Source organism: Zingiber officinale, chromosome 7A, assembly GCF_018446385.1.
Source record: "Zingiber officinale cultivar Zhangliang chromosome 7A, Zo_v1.1, whole genome shotgun sequence".
Taxonomy (NCBI): Eukaryota; Viridiplantae; Streptophyta; class Magnoliopsida; order Zingiberales; family Zingiberaceae; genus Zingiber; species Zingiber officinale.
Window position 1 is genome coordinate 125487910 of NC_055998.1, and position 16807 is coordinate 125504716.

At 36.2% G+C, this 16807-nt stretch overlaps 2 protein-coding genes across 2 annotated transcripts in view; one reads left to right on the forward strand and one right to left on the reverse strand.

Moving 5' to 3' along the window:
* Positions 1 to 13311, reverse strand: part of LOC122002399 (serine/threonine-protein phosphatase 5-like) — a 29716-nt gene extending 16405 nt beyond the window's left edge. The window contains exons 1-5 of the mRNA XM_042557552.1: positions 13180 to 13311; positions 8883 to 9027; positions 5648 to 5817; positions 5503 to 5574; positions 5048 to 5198 (exon numbers count right to left, since the gene is read on the reverse strand). Of these exons, the coding sequence (XP_042413486.1) occupies positions 5048 to 5198; positions 5503 to 5574; positions 5648 to 5817; positions 8883 to 8997 (508 nt within the window). The 5' untranslated portion in view covers positions 8998 to 9027; positions 13180 to 13311. The remainder of the gene's footprint in view (positions 1 to 5047; positions 5199 to 5502; positions 5575 to 5647; positions 5818 to 8882; positions 9028 to 13179) is intronic.
* Positions 13312 to 13497: 186 nt separating this feature from the next.
* LOC122000463 (transmembrane protein 258-like) lies at positions 13498 to 15205 on the forward strand. Its single transcript, XM_042554860.1, has 4 exons — positions 13498 to 13587; positions 13706 to 13806; positions 14935 to 15013; positions 15094 to 15205. The coding sequence occupies exons 1-4, from the start codon at positions 13585 to 13587 to the stop codon at positions 15139 to 15141; spliced, it is 231 nt and encodes a 76-aa protein (XP_042410794.1). The 5' UTR covers positions 13498 to 13584; the 3' UTR covers positions 15142 to 15205.
* The last annotated feature ends 1602 nt before the right edge of the window (positions 15206 to 16807 follow it).

Consider the following 16807-nt stretch of genomic DNA (forward strand, 5'->3'; position numbering starts at 1 on the left):
AGGGTGGTTTGTTTTATAATCCTAAAAATCAGAAGATCATTATTAGCACCAATACTCGATTTTTAGAGGGAGATTATATAATGAATCCTAAGCCCATGAGTGAAATTGTTCTAGAAGAAATTAGAGAGGACACGTCTAATCTAATACCAACAGTACAAGATAAAATATCACAAGAAACTGCAGCACGTATCACAAATGATATACAACCACAGACAGTGCCTCGTCGTAGTGGGAGGGTTGTGAGGCAACCTGAAAGATTCATGTTTTTAGGAGAGTCTTCGGACTTGATCCCGGGTAAACATGAACCTGATCCCCGAACATATGACGAAGCACTCCAAGATAAAGATGCAGTATCTTGGCAAAGAGGAATGAATTAATGTTACAACAACAAAGTCTGGGAGCTAGTAGAACCATCAAATAGTGTAAAAGCTATTGGATGTAAGTGGATCTACAAAAGGAAAAGAGGGACAGATGGAAAGGTGGAAACCTTCAAAGCAAGGCTTGTTGCGAAAGAGTACACTCAGAAAAAGGGTATCGATTATGAGGAAACCTTTTCGCCGATAGTCATGCTTAAGTCTATCCGGATACTCTTATCTATTGTCGCTCATATGGATTATGAGGTTTGGCAAATGGATGTCAAGACAGCTTTCCTTAACGGAAGTCTTGAAGAAAACATCCATATGAAGCAACCAGATGGGTTCATTGAAAAAGGCAAAGAGCATCTAGTGTGCAAGCTAAATCGGTCTATTTATGGACTGAAGCAAGCTTCAAGATCTTGGAACATCCGATTTAATGAAGTAATCCAGTCGTATGGATTTATTCAGTGTTCGAATGAGTCTTGTGTATACAAGAAGTGTGATGGAAACGTGGTGGTATTTCTTGTACTATACGTAGATGACATTTTGTTAGTTAGAAACAATATCAAAGTGTTGTCGAAAGTAAGAGTATGGTTGTCCAAGCAATTCGATATGAAGGACTTAGGAGAATGCGCACATATTCTTGGGATCAAAGTAATAAGGGATCGCAAGAAAAGGATGGTGTGCTTGTCCCAAGCTTCGTATATCGATACAATCCTTGCTCGTTTTAGCATACAAGACTCCAAGAAAGGTTTTCTACCTTTTAGGCATGGAGTAACTTTATTTAAAGAGATGTCTCCGAAGACATCAAAGGAGATAGAGGACATGAAGGCAGTTCCTTATGCTTCGGCTATCGGAAGCCTAATGTACGTTATGTTGTGTACGAGACCGGATATCTGTTTTGCCGTGAGCATGGTTAGCAGATATCAAAGTAACCCTGGACAAGGACATTAGACTGCTGTAAAGCATATATTGAAGTACCTGAGAAGAACCAGAGATTATATGTTGGTTTACCAAGCAGATGATTTGATCCCTGTTGGTTACACGGATTTTGACTTCCAATCAGATAGGGACAATAGTAAGTTGACCTCGGGGTTTTGTGTTTACTTTAGGAGGTAAAGTCATTACAATGGAGAAGTGATAAGCAGAGATGCTTTTCAGACTCCACCAGGGAAGCCGAGTATGTGGCAGCCTCTGAGGCAGCCAAAGAAGCTGTATGGCTCAGAGACTTCATGATGGACTTAGATGTGATTCCTGGTTTGTCCAAAATTATTGAAATGTATTGTAATAATAAGTGCTGCAGTAGCAAACTCGAAGGAATCACGAGCCCATAAGGCAAGTAAACACATAGAGCGCAAATACCACCCAATACGAGGCATCGTATAACGAAAAGAATTTGTTGTCGCCTAGATTGCATCAGATAATAACCAGAAGATTCTTTCACTAAGGCCCTTAAGGCAAGAGCTTTTGATGGGAATGATGAAGGAATGAGAATCAGATGTATGGCAACATAATCTTTTAGTATAAGTGGGAGATTGTTAGAGTGTATACTAAAAGCCTAGCTTTTTGTAAACATTTATTTTGAAATAAAGAATCACATTGGTTATATGTCTACATTTATATGCTAAGTGTAGTTGTTCAATTAATTTGTATTGTAGATAACATGGTGTGTAGTGTCACACACAGAAGATCATGTTATTAATTCTTTATAAATTACAAAAAGTAGTTCACGATTAAGATGGAAAGGAACAAACCATTGGAATAGTCGTAGTGTAATTTGATATTTGTTTATCTTAACTATAAAATTACACTAGTACACTCTGAGTGTATTGAGCAGGACCATTTAAGGAAAGTTCTTTTCATACTGACTGCATAAAAGAACAAGACCTTTGTTATTATGGAAGTGTGTGCTCTTAATCCTGATATAATAACAAGCGCATATATTTAGTATTTATTTCTTTAATTTATCAAAGGGTGCGATTTAGTTCGATAAATCAATAGGTCCGATAAGTTGGGAAATAATATTATTTATAGTGTGTGTTGTTGATTATAGAAGGAAACTGTGTCCTAAGAATCTAGGTTGATGATGTCCCCAAGAGGAGCTCATAAGGATTATCATATAAACCCTGCAGGTGGACTTAGTCCGACATGACGATAAGGTTGAGTGGTACTACTCTTGGAGCTAGATATTAATTGAGTTGTCAGTAACTCATTTAATTAGTGGACATTCTATATCTTAAATACAGGGAGACTAACACACTCATGATAAGAAGGAGCCCATATAGTAATATGGGATTGGTACGGTAGTTCAATAATAACTCTTTAGTGGAATGAGATATTATTGATGAACTCGAGTTGGATGTTAGGGGCGAACACGGGAAGCTCAAGTTCATCGGGAGATCAAAACCAATTCCTCCTCTCGGTCTTTGTCGTAGCCTCTTATTTATAAAGTCTTATATCCACCTATACCCACCTTCTTACTCATCCTTAGGTGGTCGACCAAGCCAAGCTTGGAGCCCAAGCAAGGGTCGGCCAAGATAATCCTTGGATGGACCAAGTGGTGTCCGGCCCTAGCTTGGAGCCCAAGCTTAGGTGGTCGACCACATAAAAAAAATAAAAGGAGTTTATTTTAAAATCTTTCCTTATGTAGAAGCCATGGTTTTAAAAGAGAGTTTAAAATTAAAATTTTTCCTTTTATAACTTTCTACAAAAGATTAAGAGAAAGGTTTGATATCTTTCCTTATTTGTAGTTAAAAAGAAGATTTTAATTTTTGATAAAACTTTCCTTTTTTGTAACCATCCTCATGGTTTTAAAAGAAAGTTTTAAAATTTAAATCTTTCCTTTTATAGTTTTCTACAAAAGATTAAGAGAAAGATTTGATATCTTTCCTTATTTGCAGTTAAAAGGAAAATTTTAATTTTGGAGAAAATTTTCCTTTTTGTAATCATCCACATGTTTTAATAGAGAGATTTTAATTTATAAAAGTTTCCTTTTATAACCAACCATGAAGGGAATTTTTAAAAGAGAAATTTTTATTTTAAAATTTCCGGAAACAAATTAGGAAGTTTTAATTTTGTGTTTAAAACTTTCCTTCCTTGAAGGATTTGATATGGCCAGCCACATCCATAGAAGAAAAGGAAATTTTTTATCAATTAAATTTTCTTTTCATTGGCAAGGAAAATAAGGAAGTTTTTATTAAAACTTTCCTTATTTGTCAAGACCAAGGAATATAAAAGAGAGGGTAGAGGTGTCTCACATCACAACAATATATCATTTATTATTTCCTCTCCTCTCTTCCTTGGTGATGACCGACCCTCATCCTCTCCTCCTTTTCTTCTTCTTTGGCCGGCGGCATCAACTCTCTAGGAGACTCTTGGTGGCCAGATTTTGCTTGGAGAAGAAGTAGAGAAAGGAGGATTTGTTTCTTTGCATCCCTTGGAGCTTGGTTGGTGGCCGAAGTTCTTCATCTCAAAGAGTTTGTTGATTGGCCGAAACTTGCTTAAAGAAGAAGAAAGCTTGGGTGGATTCTCGTCTCGGTAGATCGTCGCCCACACGACGTCCGAGATAAGAAGAGAAATACGACAGAAGATCGTGAGATCTATAAGCTATAAAAAGTATAACTAGTTAGTAGTTTCTGTATCATAACTAGTTCATCCTTTTATTTAAATCTTGAAATACCAAACACAAGAGAATAACGTTTCTAGGTTTCGAATTTATGATTCGAGTTTGTGCTTTTTTTTTTGTCTTTTTCGATCTTGTGATTCGATTGTTTTTAATGGTTAAACCTAGGGATACTATAAGGAGATTAAATATTGAATTTCGTTGAAAGACTTTGCCATACCGAAGAAGGCCTAGTGCCTCGTCATGTTTAACCTAGAAGCCGATCTCTGAAATAAATATTTAATCAAATTTGTAACATAGGTGGATTTGGATTAATAATGTCAAACATCGTTTGCGATCCAAGTCTAAAGCTCTCAGAACAGATAAGTTGAATTTGGAATCAATAATGTTAAGCTCTGTTTGCGATTCCAAATTTAATTTTTAAATAACACAATAGGTTGTTAGGAATGGTTCAGGACTTGTGCAAAATTTTTATACAAGGAACCAGTATGATATTCCGAGTAGCAACCAACATGAGGCATTTTCACACCCGCTGAGAATTCGGACTTATCGCAGCAAACACCCATGCAGGTACCAAGTGCACCAACCCGTGGGCGCACCAACCTAGTGCTTTATGAAAGAACAAAACTTATCAAGATTGACGATAACTTTATCAAGTGTAGTCTAATATCAAGATTGATTGTAACTTTATCAAGTGTAGACCAATAAGATCACTCCTTTCCTCATTAAATCTGATGTTCAGCTAACTTGCTCACTGAACAAAGTCCCAAGATTGAGTATATTGTAACAAGTTGAGTTTCCATCATATATTTGAATCAACTTGAGGGGCAATGTTAGATATGTAAAGAGTATAGAGATCAAGATGTAAATAGTACAATAATCAAAGGATCTATTTGTAACATTGTTTTGTGAATAATACAAGGTGAAAAGAGGTAATGAAAACCTCTGGAACAATCTTTTCCTGTTACAATAAAAAAAAATAGGCAAACAATAACAAAAGCAAAACAAATACTATATGCAGAAAAGTGGAAGGATAAGCAATAAGGACAATTTTGGTTTTGCATATCACCTATAGTACGGAAATCGATAGAATCCGCAACTGAGCGCCTTTCTGATTCATGTACAGCAATGGCTTCTTCAAATCTAATTTTCTGCACAGCTTTTTCACATTCCTTCAACTTCTTAGCTGCATCAGGATCATTTGGGGAAATTTTTTTCACCTATTGATATGCATAAATGTGAAAACAATTGTACAATATAACAACATGGCTTGAATTTAGCATTAACAAGGCAAGAAAGCATAATAAAAACTTTGTCCCAATTAGATCATTGTTAAAAAATGAAGACATAATAGGAAGCAGGAGGTTCCAAGAAATAACAAAGAATCATGAAGTATACTAGCAATCTAGTGCATCAATAAGTCTAATTCAAATAACTAATTATAGCACCATTAACTTGATAAATGGCACCAATATGGAATTCTCTTAACACGAATGAGGAAGCTGGATGTGATTAAGAATATGCCTGTTGGAAATCTTTCAAAGCTTCCTTAAACTTTCCCATGGCAAGATATGCTGCACCTCGTCTGTAGTAAGCCTGCCAACAAAAATCACGAATGTAATTAACCTAGTCAAATAGAACAGGAAATAATATCTATAAATTTTCTCACCTTAGAATATCTAGGATCAATCTCAATAGCCTTACTAGCATCTTGCACGGCACTACCATACTCCTCGAGCTTGGTGTGCGCAAATGCACGATTTGCCCAATATACAGCATTAAGGCCGTTCAGTTCAATAGCTTTGCTATACAGAACTATAGCTTGCGAAAACTTGTTAGCTGAATGAGAAGCAAACAAGTGAATCAAAGATTGCAGAGCATGTGTTCTATCATCATGAAAATAAAGAATAATACACAAAACATGCTTCAGTAAAAGCCTAATTCAACTAACAATGCATCTGAATAGCCAAAATATACTGCACTGAACCAATATACAAAAAAACAAATTAATTTTTATAAAAACACAATATACAAAAATTAAATTAATTCTTATACAAATACAATATTCAATAAAATCAAGTTATTTAATTCATATTTATCATGATTCATTAATGTCAAGAATATAAAAGTATAAATGAGTTATTTCCTAATAGCTTTACCTTGTCAAACAAGCAGTCATCCAATATAACAAACATGGTACTAAAGTATTCTTTTCAATAGTGCTAGCATCAGTACACAACAACAACAACTAAGATTTATCCGACTAGGTGGTATTAGTTATATGAATCCTTCTACGCCATTGGGCTCCATCTCCTACTATATCATCATTTAAATTTAAATAAATTTTATCTTATTTTATTATTGCTAACCAAGTTTTTTTTTACTTCCTCTTTCTCGTTTGATATGTATATTTGTTACAGTTTCACATCGTCTAACTGAAGCATTTATTGATCTTTCTAACTATATATTTGTACCATCTTAAACGTGTCTTTCGGAGTTTTCCAATAAATGCAACCTGACTTTCTCTCTAATATTTTCATTTATTATCCTATCTATCCTTATATGTCCACACATCCACTTAACATCCTTATCTCTACAACTCTCATCTTCTAGTGCTCGATTCATAACCCAACATTCAACTTCATATAACATAACAAATCTAATCGTCATTTTGTAAAACTTTCCTCTAAGTCTTAGAGATACTTTACAATCACAAAAAACACCTAACGCTTTCCTCCATTTCAACCATCCCGTTTGTATTCAATGTAAAACGTCTCTCAATCCTTCCATTCTTTTACAAAAATAATCCTAAATAGTTACATAAAACTCGTCATTTCTATCTTAACAATTGTCTTATTACATTTAATATTGCTAAATTTAAATTTCATATTTGTGTTTACTCTACTAAGCCTAAAACCTTCCACTTCTAACATTTTTGGCCAACATTCGAGTTTAATATTTACTCTTCACATGTCTCATCTACCAAAATAATATCCTCTACAAATAATATGCATCACGGTACCATATCTTGGATGTGTCTAATAAGTTCGTCCATGATTAGCATAAAAAGTTAGGAAATTAGAGTTGATCTTTGATGTAATACTATCCTTAGGAAACACTTCGGTTAATCTACTTAGAATCTTTACTTTTGTCATTATATCCTCATACATATCCTGAATTAGTTCGATATACGCTATACTAACACTTCTCGTTTCTAGAATTCTCCATATAATTTTCCTTAGGACTCTATCATAAGCTTTTTCTAGATCGACGAATATCATGTGTAAGCCTTGCATTTGTTTCTGATATTTTTCAATTAATTGCATGAGAAGATGTATAACTTCTATTGTCAACTTTCCAACATAAATCTAAATTGATTTTCATTCACTATTTTTCTTCCTTACTCTTTTTTCTATTATTCTTTCCCAAAGTTGTATGACTCATTAATTTAATATCTTTATAGTTTGCACAATTTTATACGTGTCCTTTGTTGTTATATAAGGGAATTATAGTACTTATCCTCCATTGACTAGACATTTTTTTTATTTTTAATATTTCAATAACTTTGTAAGTCATTCAATGCCTTATTTCCCTAAGCACTTCCATATCTCTAACAAAATATTTGGTCTAACTACTTTTGTATTATGCATCCCATTTAAAGCTATTTCTACTTATGAAGTTTGAATTCTATGATGAAAATTTACATTGTTATACTCATTTGACCTACTTAAATTATCGAAGTTAAGTTGATCATCTAAACCTTTATTAAAAAGTTGATGAAATCCATTGCTCTTTTATTTCCTCATCATTTAATAATACCCTATTGTATTCATCTTTAATACATCTTATTTAGATAAGATCTTTTGTCTTCCTCTCTCTTGCTTTAGCTATTCTATAAATGTCTCTTTCACCTTCGATGGTATTCTATACAAGCTTTCAAAAGTTTCATTCGATCTTTTTCTTAGCTACTGTATACTTTTTTAAATTTTCCTCATTCTTACACATGTATAATATGTTATAGGTTGTTCGCTTTTCTTCACTTTCTCTTGTACTTTCTTATTACACTACCAAGATTCTTTACTTAGCGGTATACGTCCCTTTTGACTTACCGAAAACACACTACTATTTTTAACTTTGATATCATCTTATCCCATGTCAGTACAACAATTAAAAATAATACACCTCCAGTTAACTATGGTTAGTCCAAATGTTGGGTTCAGCTTAGTTGAGTCCAATCCAGTTTCCTATATACACAGAGAGGATTGCTAGGATATAAAGCATAAATATTGTTCTTTTCCAATAAATTAAGGTTGTTGGATATGTGTTTACCCAATCAACCTTAATTGTAATACCAAATGGAACCTAGTATATTATCAGTAATGATGGGTGACCTCAAATTATATCACAATTGTCTGTTTATATTATTATAGTGACCTTCACCCTCTGCTTGTGCGTGTTAAGTAGAGGTCAAAGCAATCCTTCATATGATGATCTACTCCTCTCCTCATTGAATGATCTTCACTGGTTAGGTATGAGTCCCTCCCTTTGTCTCGGCTACTACCCAACAAGACAGGTTTGGTACTCAGTATCGCCCCATACTGACATGGTTTCAAGCTACATAAGTGGCACAATTGCAGACTACTTGTATCAACCAGGCAGATATTGGTCTTCCTACACATACAGAATGCACAAAATGTTCAAGATAGGTATCCAAGGGACTCCAAACAACAAATACTAAAACAGTTATCTTTCGCAAGTCTATAGCATTTATGTCAATAATGCTAAAATGCTTGGTAGTACTAGACCCCTGATTTGTTGCATGTTACAGTAGTGATGGTATCCAAATATGTTACATGCAATTGAAGAAAAAAACAAAATCTTAGAAATGGACAGTCTGAGTTTACCTTTGAATGCTTCATTAGCTAAAAGCTTAATTTCTTCTGCTTGTTCGAGGTTAGAATTTGTTGATTCAACCATACTAGTCATTTGGGAGAATATGGTTTGGTTGCACTGGTTCATCAACTAACAAACTTCATAACCAAATCTATGCTGCAAGATAAATTAGCAGACACATCAAGAAATAAAAAAACAAACTGCTCCAGAAAGCACAAAGCAGTAGCACTAAGTTGTACGAAGAAATCACAATTTCATGTCATAGGTAGTCTAGTACAAAAAATTAGGGTTTGTAAGACTATTGTGTAGGATACCAAGAATGTGTAATATAAGGGAATATTGACTAATTCTAGAGAGGTTAAACCTACAATTTAAAACCAGCAGTTTAATCAATATTGCTCCCAAGATTTAAAATCTCGGCCTATGTCGAAATTTTAGTCCTAGATCGAAATTGTATGATTTTAGTATCATATCGTTCCGTACCGATATAATTTCAGTATTTTTTAAATATATAATATATTAATTAAAAAATAAAATATTTAACATAAATATTTAAAATATAAAAATAATCTTTTAAAAAGGAAATAAATATGAAAATAGATAAATAAATAAATAAAAATTTTATTATATTTTTTTAGAATTAAAATATATAATTAATTAGATAATTTTATTAAGGTTAATAAAACCTCTTTATATTATCCCTATCTTAGTTAGGAGTTGATTAAAGTAATTAACGTAAGTTTTAATTACAAAACACTCGACCCACTCGCAATGCGAGAAGAATCGCACGACTACAGCACTGCCGCGAGTTCACGCGACTCCAGCGCCGCCGCGGGGTCGCTCGATGCCTCAGTTGCTGCTGTGGGGGTCACGCGATGTGTCCGCTGTGGTCGCGGGATCGCACGGCGCCTCTTTGCTGCCATGGGGCAGGTGTCGCGTCGTGCCAGTCGAGGGCGGAATGAGATGTTTTACTCGTTTCGACTGGTTCAACACGGTATTTTAATCTATGATTGCTCCCTACAAATTCTTACTAGCAAGATATATGAATTTCATATCAAATTGCAAACAAGAAGACAGTAATAGTTTGATATCAGTGGTAAGATGATTAAGGTGGATGGTCATCAGGAATCTCTTCTCTCAACCACAAACAGTTTCTCAATTTTTGATAATTCATACCTAGAACATAAGATCCATGCTCATGGCAGTAGACATTTTCTGTTGGTTATAGATCAAAGTGTAGGTTGTTAGGAAGTAACATGTATAAATTATTGAGGTAGTAAAGATGGATATGCTAGGATGGATACAATGTATTACTAGAAAGCTTAAAATCAAAATATTAACATATTGGTGTAGTTCCAACAAATGATAAAATAAGATAGACTAGATTGAGATAGTATGGAAAAATTCCAAGTTGACCTACAAATTCTATAGTTAGAAATGTTGAATCAACTAAAGCAGAAGGTGCGAGGGTAGAGCTCAATGCAGGAATAAAATCAATGTAGTAGCCTCCAAATAATTAGGACAAACATTCCTAGTTGATGAATTGATGATTATGATGATGTACCTAGAATATAAGGTCTCTATATTTGATTAAGATCAAGTATTATCAACAACTAAAACATCAATGCTACTAACAGGAACCCATTTCCTATCTAGGGGAGAAACAAAGAAAAGGAAAAATAAAAGGGAATGATCAGCTAGAAAGAATCAGCCCTCCAAATGGCAAGAGTCTATAATTCTTTTAATTTATTTTATTAAATTTCTGAACATAAAAGAGAAACATATGATGATTATTCATAAGCATCCAAAAGAATCTCATCTATGATAAATGAAGAAAATCTAGAAACACAAAGATAATAACTTATCCTACCAAACATATAGAGCATAGTTATTTAAGACATGAGGCACCCACAAGCGCATAGGTACTATGGGCGCTAGGTGTAAGGTGAGGTGCACACCTTACCGCAGTAAGGCGCTTTGGGTATAAATTTATACAATTCTAGGAAATTTATGCCAACATATTTCACTAACAAAATTATAATCCCTAAACTATTAAATAATAATGTAAATATAAAATTCACTAATATAATCAAAATCAAACTTCAAATTAAAGAAAGAAAAAACAAATTTCAAATATTGAATGCAGAGAAATAAATTTGCAAGGGAGGTTGATGTTCATTTTCTAGGAGAGAGGAAGAGTCACTCAAGAAAAATGTGTAGGATGCATGCAATCTAATTAAAGGTTGATGTTCATTTTCTAGGGTAGAGGCATGCTAAAAAAATGCGCTGCATGCATGCAATCTAATTAATTTAAAGGGTAATTAAAGGTATGGGTTGGGCTTTAAAAAAAAAAATCACTTCAATAAGACGAGGGAAATCACACCTTAAACACGCCTTAACCTCTCAAAAGGCGCGCGCTTAAGCACGCTTCTTTCAAGTATTGCTCCTGGGTCACTACCCAAGCGCAAATGGCAAGCCTGGTTGCGCCTAGGCGCAGCTAGGCACGCGCTTTTCACAACTATGATAAAGAGAATAACTTAAAAAGGATTAGAAGAAATAACTCATTAAAAGGTAGCCTGATACGGGGTCTCGGGGAAGGATTTATTGCAAGCAGCCTTATCCTACTTTGCGAGAGGCTAATTCTGAGACTCGAACATGTGATCTTCAAATCACACGGCAACAACTTTACCGTTGTGCCAAGGCTCCCCTTCAAATAACTCATTCTAATAGAAAAAAATAATTAATTGAATCGTTTATTGGAAGGATAGTTAGGTTAATCCATCAAATACCAATTTTGAAATTAGAACCATGGCCTTGTTTGATTCATGATTTTTTTTTTCAGTTTCCAATTTCGGAAAAATAAATAAAGCACTTTAATTGAAAATAAAAAAATTAGACATTTATTCCATCATTCACCTTTAACGAAAAAAAGTCAATTCTAAATATTTCTTTTATTTATCTTTCAAATTATATTTTCTAAGAAATGAAAAAAAAAAGGACAGATTTTTTTTTTTAACCAAACAGCGCCTCGTGCTTCTGTATTTTTGTGACAAGCTAAGATGAGTGTAGGAAGCAATCAAGTCAGCAAATGATACAATCCAAAAAATCAACTTATTCAAAAATTAATCTCTTCCTAAATCTGCTAAGGAATAGGTCAGGTACTTAAAATGATATTTTACTAGTCGTAATTCTAGAGTTAGATATATCCTAATTTATTTCTAGAATAAGTTAATTTTATTAGAAGTATTCTTTCTAATTATGGACAAGGCGCCTCTTAAATGCCTGTAAAAAAGCATGTCATGTAGCACTTCGGCATCAAGCAAGTTTATGAATTAAAAGTCCTTAGCTATTGGATGCCAATCCCCACAAAATGGTCTTCCCTTTTCTCTAATTTCCTATGAGATAGTACACAAGATGCAAAGCCACCGCTCTCCCCCAACAAATACCTTTGAATCACAACCTCTCCACCATCCATTACATTACAACATCTTGTATGCCATAGACACGATTTTAAATGAATAGTATTTGGCTCCTTTTCCTTGACTTCCTATGAAAAAGGATGCGGGCTATTACCAGAAAAAGTTAGAAGTGTACAAAGAATCGAATCTTGGATACCCAATATAGACCAAAATTAATCTCTTCCTAAATCTGCTAAGGAATAGGTCAGGTACTTAGAATGATATTTTACTAGTGGTAATTCTAGAGTTAGATATATCCTAATTTATTTCTAGAATAAGTTAATTTTATTAGAAGTATTCTTTCTAATTATGGACAAGGCGCCTCTTAAATGCCTGTAAAAAGGCATGTCATGTGGCACTTCGGCATCGAGCAAGTTTATGAATTAAAAGCCTTTAGCTATTGGATGCCAATTCCCACAAAATGGTCTTCTCCTTTATCTAATTTCCTATGAGATAGTACACAAGATGCAAAGCCACCGCTCTCCCCCAACAAGTTCCTTTGAATCACAACCTCTCCACCATCCATTACATTACAACATCTTGTACGCCATAGACACGATTTTAAATGAAAAGTATTTGGCTCCTTTTCCTTGACTTCCTATGAGAAAGGATGCGGGTTATTACCAGAAAAAGTTAGAAATGCACAAAGAATCGAATCTTGGATACCCAATATAGACCAAAATCCACTGTCGCGCCTCTTTTAATACCACGTAAAAGAATTGAATCAGACAACTGCCAAACTCGATCGTGCAGTTCCTCAAAGCCTTCAACTATCCCCCTTTGCTTGTAAATTCAAGGACCAAAGAACCAGAGATCCAAAATGACGAGAGAAAGAGCGGAGAAGTCGAACCTTAGGTATCTTGGATGCGCATGAATGACGCTGGTAGCTCGCCAACCGCGTAGAGAACCCGAGAACGGTCACAGGGTTTGAGAGAAAGAGAAGTCGAGAGGGCAGGAGGCTGAGCGAGCGAGCGAGACCAAAAGAGGTGACGGAAGGTTGGGGCATGTCGAAGACCCACATCATGGCCATGGGCACGTCGTGTCCGTTCGATCAGATCGAACGGTTAGAATTCTAGGAAAAATAACATTTGCAATAAAGTGCTTTTCTTTTGGTAAATTTAAAAGGAATCCACGTAAGTTCCGACGTTTAAAATAGGGTACAAAAGGATCCCATCGTCCTGGCGGAAGATTCGGGCTCGCGACTCGTTTGTTTTCGTCGCCGTCTTCTCCTCCACTTCTTTCTTTCATCCTGCAGATGGTAAGATCTCTATCGATTTCAATCTCTCGTACCTTTTTTTTTTGTTCCAGCCCAAATCGTTTTATTTTAGGATTTCGAGATCTTTTGGTTTCTAAGGCCTCTAGGGGTTTTTTCTCAGGCACCGAAGCCCGTCATGAGCCCCATCCCCATGCATTTATACCCAGCGGTCTCTGCTCTTTTGCTCGTTGTTGGTCTTCTCGTCTCTGCGTTCTTCTTCATGTAAGCTTCATCTTAGATTCGTGCGCATTTCCTGGGTTGGTCTTGTTGTCATCTGTTCGCATAGACTACGGATGGATCTTTTTCGGATCAAAGTTTAACAATATATTTTAACGTAAATTTTCCTTTTTTATCTTATATACATACCATTATGTTCTAAAATTGTTCCATAACAGAACTCGATTTTGTGGCCTGTGATTGTTTGTACCGTTTGGAAAAATGGGCGATACATCTAGTGAGTGTTGAGTCTTTTGTTAAAATTTTGGATAAATTAGAAAAGATTGCATGAGAGATGATTCTAAACGATCATAACTTCCGGATGATAGAGTTGTGGTCGTTCTTTTACGAGTCACAGAAGAAGTTAGAACTTTAGAATTTGGATCTTGTGTATGATTTGAATCTTCATGTAGCACTTTTAGCACCCAATACAATTGAAGAGCCCTTTTAATTGCCTCAGCTGAAAGGTTATTTCCTTCTTTTTAAGGCTAGTCCTTACATTTTTTACTGGGAGGGGAAGAATTAGGAGAGAAATGGAGCATATGTAAAGGGAAAAGAAAACAATGTTTTACCAAAGATTGGACCAAAAGTTGTGCAATACCCTAATGACCACCGAATTTACCAATGTTTTTTTATAAACATAAAATCCACATCTCCCTCAAACATGAAAATAGGATGTGGTTATAGAATCCCATTGTTATACTCAAATGTAGCCAAGCACGGCATAGGTTCCTTTTTTGTCAGAATTTGGATTATCACTTGGGAAATTTTGGAACATTTCTTGTTCGAATACTGATTAGCGTTGATGTCTATGTTTCTTATATTTTAGATTGTTGCACCATTATGGATGATGATTGAGGCAAGTAGATATTTTAGATTGTTACTTACACATCATGATCAAAATTTTATCAAGGAACCAAAATTTGATTTATTTTTTGCCTCACTTCAAAATTTATGCATATCTTCAGTGTTTCCTCGCCCTGATACCATGCACACCTAGATTTTCTTGTCAAACACATGCATGTTCTGATTCTCGTAATCATAAAGTATTTATGTCTGTCATCCTCATCTTTCAACTGTTTTTTGGATCTGTTTGTCGATTGAACTCTTTTCCTGATACATGACCGATTTCAGTTACGAAGCTACTACATCCACTAGGAACCGCAGCCTAGCTAAGGAGCTCGTGACTGCTACCATTGCATCTGGTTTCCTGGTAATTAGAAATCGGTGATTTCTGTTCCTTTGTGAGAAAGTTGTCAGTATTTGGGCTAACTATTTCTTTGGTTGTTGCAGGGCTTTGGGTCTCTATTTTTGCTCCTTGCCACTGGCGTGTACGTTTGATATTGTCGACCAATGAATCTTCGAATCAGTCAAGCACTTTCTGAATATGATAATCGACTTTAGTTAAAAAAAGATTTTTGTAGTTAGGTAATATAGCGAGCCAATAAAGATTGTTCCATGATTTGGCCTAGCACCGACTGATACCTAGCTGCAAACACAGGTTTTACGTTTCAATTTCTGTTCAAATTAATGGTGTTGCTCAATGAGCAGGTACTTGGTGAATCACAAAACATTATATGGTTTTTGTTTCTAGATAGTTGATAGCGGTGGCCATTTTATCAATAAATCTGAAAATGATTAAATTTGTCTAAACTGATTTTAATTGAAAATTTTATATGCTGATTTTAATTAAATTTGTCTAAAGTTTAAAATGAAGTGGATTTGTATGCAAACAGAATTCTTTGTTGGTGTTGTTAGAATACGCTGGGAAGGACTGGGTTGAGGGCTTAGTGCCAGCATCTTATAAACAGGGCAAACTATGCAAAATGCTATCGAGGCACACAGGAGATGAGGATGGACACAGGAAACATCAAGCCAGAAAAGACGGTCATGATCGGGCACTTCTTGTTCGAATAAGGGTGGCACAGCAAAGGGCGAAACAACAGGAGAAACTTCTGCAAGAGACAATCACATCACGAGAGACTGGAGGCAAAAGATTGCAAGGCATGCAATGGGGTTTACTTGTATGTATATTGATCCGGCGGTAAGGATGGGGGGCCCACCCTCTGAAGGGTCCCAGCCTAAAGACGGATGGAAGGCTGGTCAAGCGGATAAGGGTCCGAGTGGAGCTAGAAATAATCCATCCATGGGCTTGGGTTTCCGACGCCAAGACAGGATGATCGAATGGCCGAGCGGGAGATCGATCGGCTGGGATTGAATGGCCGAGCGGGAGACCGATCGGCCAAGATAAGGGCGAGGGTACAGAGGTAGCCGAGCGGCCTATCGCTTGTCTCGGGATATGGGATGTCAGAGAGGGTATGTCTGATGATTAGGCCGTACACAAGATTGCACGATGGAAGATCTCGCCGTCATATCTGGGAGAGGTGGATACAGTAGCAGTATGGCCTCATGTATGCTCTTCTGACAGGCCCATACTTGGGTATGGTCTAAAGCAGATGACTGCTTCGATTGACGTGCCTGGCCTCTTTCGATAGTTCTATATAAGGCCTCCATTTCTTCACCAGAGGTACAAGGGTCTTCTACTTAAAAGCCTTTTCTTTGCTATTTCCTCGCCTGACTTGAGCGTCGGAGGGTCGTCGCCGGGACACCCCTCCTGGCTCGGTTTTGTTGCAGGTTCGCCGGAGCACCTGAGGATCCAGTAGGGAGCGCCACGTCCCCAGCGTTCGTTGACCCCTAGTTCGGATAGGATCAATTTGGCGCCGTCTGTGGGAACACTCCTGCATCTGAACAGAGACAATGGACGAGGCTGGAAGAATACACAATGTGGCACTCTCACAAGAAGAGTTGGACGCTCTGGTCGAGATGAGGGCCGCCAAACTTGTGGAGCAAAAACAAAAAGCGTCAGCCGAGCGGCCGGAGCAACAAGCAACATCTGCATCGGGTGGCCGAGCGGACGCACCTCAAGCCACCGTCGCATTCCACCGGGCCTTATTTCGCACCCCTGAAGCCGCACCAACTCGAAGAGATAGAGGTTCTTCTTCAGACG

Bases quoted from the DNA above. Each gene is read 5' to 3' on its own strand.
- LOC122000463 (XM_042554860.1), top strand. The intron at 13,807-14,934 runs GTAAGCTTCATC...GACCGATTTCAG, and splicing joins GTCTCTGCGTTCTTCTTCAT to TTACGAAGCTACTACATCCA. The intron at 15,014-15,093 runs GTAATTAGAAAT...TGGTTGTTGCAG, and splicing joins CCATTGCATCTGGTTTCCTG to GGCTTTGGGTCTCTATTTTT.